Source organism: Lolium perenne, chromosome 4 (assembly GCF_019359855.2).
Source record: "Lolium perenne isolate Kyuss_39 chromosome 4, Kyuss_2.0, whole genome shotgun sequence".
NCBI classification, from domain to species: domain Eukaryota; kingdom Viridiplantae; phylum Streptophyta; class Magnoliopsida; order Poales; family Poaceae; genus Lolium; species Lolium perenne.
This window is the reverse complement of record NC_067247.2, coordinates 61,714,346-61,720,309: the sequence shown is the minus strand read 5'-3', so window position 1 is coordinate 61,720,309 and position 5,964 is coordinate 61,714,346. Positions and strand designations below refer to the sequence as shown.

Here is a 5,964-nt window from a genome sequence, read left to right as displayed (position 1 = left end):
TACACCGAGTGCTAATCATGCTTAGCTTCACCTGAAAAAGCTCCTACGTACATTCTCCTCTCTGCTTCTAGAAAGTGACTTACATTCTCCTCAACAAGAAGTTAATTATTTGTGGATTAGCTTGATCCATTTGACTAAGCTGGAAGCAAAGAAACATAGTACTCCTAGTACAACTCAGCAAACAGGAAGTCAAACTGTCTGCCACTAGCAACGAGACAGACGTAGACGGTACGTGCATGCGCCGGCCGGTCATTTTCCCTTCATGCCATCCGGAGGCTGAGCCAGTGGAACAGCAGGGGCGAAGGCTGCTGCACCGCGCCGTCCTCCGCCACCTGCACCACGTCGAACCCTGCCGGCCTCCGTTTGTGGTACGGCAGGCCGGCGCCGCTGCAGACCAGCTGCTGGTGCTGCCACTCCCGGCTGCCGACGAGCGTGTCAGACTCTGTCGACGACGACGAGAAGCTCTGCCCGGGGGAGCAGTGCTCGTTGCTGTACCGCTTCTTGGCGGCGCCGTTGCCCACGGCGAGCGTGAGCTCCAACTCCGCCTCCTCGTCGTCGGTCGCCTCCGGGCTCAGCTGCGCGGCGTACTCGACCTCCACGGCACGCTGCGCGGCGCGTGGCGTCGCAGCCGCGTGGCTGCCGCGGCGTGTGGTGGCGGCGGCGCCTGGCCACTGCTGCTCGTAGGAGCACACGTCGAGCAAGGCCGCTCTGTGGCCGCAGTTGTTCTCGGCGCCGCCGGAGCCGTTGGGGGAGGCGGACAAGTTGCTCTGCTGGCTCTTGATCTCCCTCTTGAGGTTTCGCATCAGAAGCTTCTGGATTCTGTAAAGGCGATGGAGGTCGTGAACCTGCGATTAACAACGTCAGATATCATGGGATTGCTGGCTGCTGGTCAGTGCATTGCTCGTTTAGGCAAAATTCGAAGCATTTTGAGCTTTGGACTCTTTACCTGCTGCCTGAATGTCTCCTCATGCTTCAGCATGGCCATCTTCAGGGTATCTTTGTCGCAGTGCCCGTAGACTTGCTCCATTGGCATTGTGGTGTGGAAATCTCTTACTTTCTTGTTCTGCACCTTGCTCTCTGGACCTGCATGGAGAAGCAGATAAGCCTTTGATTGAAGAGTTTTCAAACAGAAATGAACCTTTTTTTTAAAGTGAGCTGAATCTTTGTTACAGTGAATACACACAGAATTGGAGCCTGGAAGCTAGAACCAAGAATGAGAAGATGAGAAGAAATACAGTGCATGGCGCTAGAAGAATCTGTATAAGTTGGCTTTGAGAAAGGAGTAACTGTATTCTGAAACCAGTCTTACATCAAAACGAATGCCAAAAGAAAAGCCTGAAAAGGCAAAAAATGATTGAACGGGGTACTAAAGACTGATGATCAAGCGAATCGAAGGAAAGAAGAAAGGATTGAGAGCTCATTTCTCACCTATCAATTAGGATGTCAGAGAAGTGACTCAAAGACTGAATCCTCCTGAGCTCTAACCGCCACCACTACTAGTCGACCTCTCTTTCTATTCTCACTCTCAGTTCCTGATCATTGTATGGTTCCAAAGGCCACAGGCTTTCCCTTTTATACACACAACCCAGCAGACCATCGTCTCCTTCCTTCCTCTCCATCCATCCATCTCCTCTCTATCCTCTCTGGAGAAAAAGGCAGGAGGAGACAAGACACGAATGATGTAAGATTCCTTTCACAGTAGTATTTTATTCAGGCCTGCGTCGCATTGCAGGCAGGCATGCCGAACAAGAGAGTATCTTTCTTCCTCCTGCTCCTGCATGCAGCTGAGCTGAGCTGAATGGCAGAGGGGACAGGACTGGAGGTGGAGTAAGGAACGGACCACCTAAATTTCACATGCCACCATGGATCTGTCGATAGAGAATTACTATTCCTGAAATCGAGAGTAAAAGATCGTTGCTCACTGACTGAGAGAAAACGGGCGTGCTGGATGGATGTATGCGAAGCTTTTTTGGGGCCAAAATGATGGTGAGGAGAAGCTTTAGGATGACAGCAATACGTCATACAGAATTCTTTTCTACCGACGTGTGTACAGCAGTACAGGATGTCAACACCAAACTTTGTGGTTCGTAGTAACAGACAGAGTCCTGTTCTTACCATAACGCCCGTTTTCATTTCGAAGTTACTATGCTGCCTGGTAGGGTACAGTAGGGAGAGATCTATCCGCCAGATCCAGTGCTACATGCATACCGTTGGCAACAGTCATAAAGACAAGCTCTATTATGAATTTCGTTTCAGTCACCGGCTTGAAGGCGGATCGCTGGAGTAATCAGACAATTGGTGGAAGGAGTTAGGGCATGAGATCCATTGGCCAAGTTAGTTAATAGGTTGTCACCGCTGCACTCCAGTTACTAAATCATATTGACTGTACAAAATTCTGGAGATCTGGCCTATTGCTGTCGTCAAAGGACATGTATTTGACTGCCTTGACCTGATCATGCAGGTGCTAGAAAACATTATGCTCCATTGCTTTGTAATTGATTAAGTGTGGATGTACATTTATCAATATTCCGTGCTACATTTCATTGATTTGGGTCAAGGACTCCCCTCTGGTCAGAGTGACTCAGGAGGGCCAGGGCCCCGGGCAAATGGTCCAGCTCCAGCCATTGTTCTCCAGCTCTGAACCTCACATCGTACCTAAGGTACTAGGAGGCTATGTTGATTTATAGTCTTAGTATGCTGGTTCTTTCGATGTTTGGTTATTGTATCGATCGTCGATGATGCGTGCTTTGTAAACGATTTGTGTCTTGGACTATTTTTAATAAAGGGCCGTGTGCATCACCATGATGCAGAAGCCGGGGTTTTATCCCCATTTCGAAAAAAAAAAAGAAAAAAAAACATCGTACCTAAGGTACACTCCTACATACATATGCTAATGGCACTCGATCGGTAGCTGGTAGAATTATTAGCAAAGAAAGTGTTGAGCCAGACAAATTGGGAGTTAGCAGAGACTAAACAAAAAGTTCCTTTTCATCTCTCCTCCATTTCAACCATCATGTCTCTCCATAGGCAGAGGGCCTTGTAGGTCATGTAGGTTAGGCCGAGTGCGGTTCCAAGAAAAGAAGTGTTGAAAGGGAGCTGGGAGCCTGATGATGGCCACACAAGAGTCAATAAAGCAATCAAGCAATGTCTGATGAACAGGTGGTGAAATTGAACTGTGAGTGTCTGAGTGAGCGAGAGAGCAAGCAAAGCTTAATACAATATCCAACTGGCGTGGCCACTTGGATTAGCTGATCAAGTTCAGAGGTCGTGACACTTTCTTGCGAATCCCCACGGTCATGAAGGTTAAAATAAGGAGCAGCAGGTGTGCTTAATTGCGGTAATTTTGGGTTAGTGAAGCCAGTAGAGTAGTACCAGGACGGCAGTGAGGCTAGCTAGCTGGTAGTAGCGGTAGTCTTTTCAACGGCGCTGTGGAGCGTCGGGGAGAGAGCCGGCCGACAAGGGCGCACGCGCTGCCGCGAGGGGGAGGCGCACACGGGCCAGGCCGTGGGACCCGCGATCTCGATGGGCCTAGAGAACATCGCTACCTTGTAGGACCGGCTTCCCGGACCGGCCGAGATTCTCGGTGCCGTCTCATCTCGCTTCTGCAGCATCCGCTCAAAAAAAAAAAATGGCGCTCTTGTTTTACGTGTTTGTTGTTTGATCAAGAAATTACTTCAAATAGATAAATATTGTTTGTATGAAATTAGTATCATTGAAAAGTTCTTTTCAATACGAATCTAACTATACCAATTACATATAATATAATCAAGATTTTGTTGCTTAATTTTTATGGTCAAAGTTTGTCTTGAAATACGTGTGCGCCTTATTCTTTGAAACGGAGGTAGTACCTCGCTTGTGCAGGGCAAAACCTATACACCGACCATGTCGGTAGCTACCGGCCACCGCACACCCCCTGGTCGGGTATGGGCCAAGCCCATTTTTGTCTGTTTAACCTGTAGCAGTTCATTTTTTTTTTCTGTTTTTCTTTTCTTTTTTCTGTTTTCGGTTTTGTTTATATTTTTTCAGATTCGAAAATTTCAATTTTTAAAAATTGTTCAAATTGAAAAATGTTTAAATTCAAAAGTGTTCAAATCCGAAAACCGTTCAAATTTGAAAACCATTTAAATTCGAAAATCGTTCAAGTATGAAATTTGTTCAAATTCGAAAATTGTTCTAATATGAAAATCGTTCAGATTCGAAAATTGTTCAAATATAAAATTTGTTCAAATTCAGAAATGTTCAAATTCGGAAATTGTTCATAGAGAAAAATACATTTTTGTTCAAATTTAAAAATGTTCAAATCTGAAAAATGTTCAGATTTTTAAAAAGTGATTTCTTTTTAATTTGAATTTTTTTAATTTTGACAAATGTTCAGATTAAAAAAATTCTTTTAAAAAAGAAAACAAACAACAGAAAACAAAAAGAAACGAAAAAGGAAAAACGGCTTACCTGATGTTGGGCTGCGGTCCAGTTAATAACCCAGGGGGCGCGCGGGGTGTGCGGCAGCCCCATCGGCACCGACCAGATCGGTGGATAGCATCTCCCCTTGTGTAGCACCCCTTCAAAAAAAAAGGAAAAAAAGGTGGCTTGTGCAACCTCAAGGGATCAACCGTGGGAGGACCCAGATGTGGGCTTTGTGATATGGGGTGGCCCGATCTTCTCAGTAAGCAACGGTGGTGATGATGATCACGGGATGATAGCAGCGGAGAAACACGACGATGTAATGGATGATAACTTGTATGATGCAACGAGATCTCTCGATTGGTCCCTGTCGCCAGATGCAACAGCTCTCAACCCTGCAAGATATTCGCAACTCCACACACTTGCGCACGTAGCCGCCGACCACGAAGCGGTAAGTTGCAACCGTCTAATTCCCAATGGAACAGTAGATCACACAAGACTTAAACAGGGTCTACACAATATCCAAGCAATATGGTGTAGGGAATTCAATAGTTTTGCAGAGCAAACAACTAAGAACTAGGTTTTATCTTAAACGTGGTCTAAAACAGCTAGGGGGTCGTCCAAGGCACTTATATAGGCGTCCGGGACGAGTTCTGGTCGAAAAATACAAGTAAAACCGACCCAGAATAGATCTGGTCGAGACAGACTCGGACTGGTCCGGTCTGGAATCTGGTCGACCGGGCTGTGGACCGGCCGGTCCGGTCGGTGGTCCGGTCAACCGGTCGCCAACCGGGAAACTGCGAAGTTTCCGGTTTCTGCCCGGTACGATGCACTCCCTCCGGTTGGCGGCCGGTTGGCGGCCCGGCGTGGGGGCCGGTCTGACCGGGTGCTGGACCGGCCTGGACTTCTTCTTCTCCTCTCGCGCATTCCTCCCGCTCCTCCCTCGCGCGTCCATGAGATATCTTCATGTCCAGCTCCTTGTCCAGCTTCACGCCCATCTTCACGTCCAGCTGCTCCTCTCCTCCTCGTGCAATGCTTGTCTCCTCTTCATACCTGATGATACATAAGTAATAGGACTTAGGTAGTATAAAGTTCTCATCAATCAAGGTATCGTTTAGGAACAAGTTCACCTGTTGTTTAAGTAACTTCGCACGAGCTCGTGTCATTGGTCCAATCCTGACTTCATTGGACTTGAGCTTCACAGCAGGTTCATCTTCAGTTGGCAATGACGGAGGTAGTAGTGAGGTAGGGATGTCCTCATCATCTCCCCCCCTTCAAAAGGCGTCGACCCCGACGCTCCAAGGTCTTCTCCGTCATATGGTGTCAAATCAGCAACATTGAAAGAATTACTGACACCAAACTCATCCTCTGGAAGATCTATCGAGTATGCATTATCATTGATCTTGGCAAGCACTTTGTAAGGTCCAGCACCACGAGGCTTCAACTTAGACTTCCTCAGCTTCGGGAACCTATCCTTGCGAAAATGTACCCAGACCAAATCACCAGGCTTGAACAACATCTCTTTGCGCTTCTTATTCATTCTTGCAGCATTGCTCTTGCCTT

At 47.3% G+C, this 5,964-nt stretch overlaps 1 protein-coding gene across 1 annotated transcript; it reads right to left on the bottom strand.

Annotated features, from left to right (window-relative positions):
• On the bottom strand, positions 1-1,710 carry LOC127292722 (uncharacterized). The gene is made up of 3 exons (XM_051322170.2): positions 1,429-1,710; positions 947-1,083; positions 1-845 (listed from the first exon to the last, which is right to left on the bottom strand). Exons 2-3 carry the CDS (start codon positions 1,031-1,033, stop codon positions 261-263), a joined length of 672 nt encoding a protein of 223 aa, XP_051178130.1. The 5' UTR covers positions 1,034-1,083; positions 1,429-1,710; the 3' UTR covers positions 1-260.
• Positions 1,711-5,964: the final 4,254 nt, after the last annotated feature.

Excerpts from the sequence above, each read along its gene's own strand:
- LOC127292722 (XM_051322170.2), bottom strand. The coding sequence starts at position 1,033 with ATGCCAATGGAGCAAGTCTACGGGCACTGCGACAAAGATACCCTGAAG. Across the intron at positions 846-946 it reads AGGAGACATTCAGGCAGCAG|GTTCACGACCTCCATCGCCT; the intron begins GTAAAGAGTCCA and ends TGTTAATCGCAG.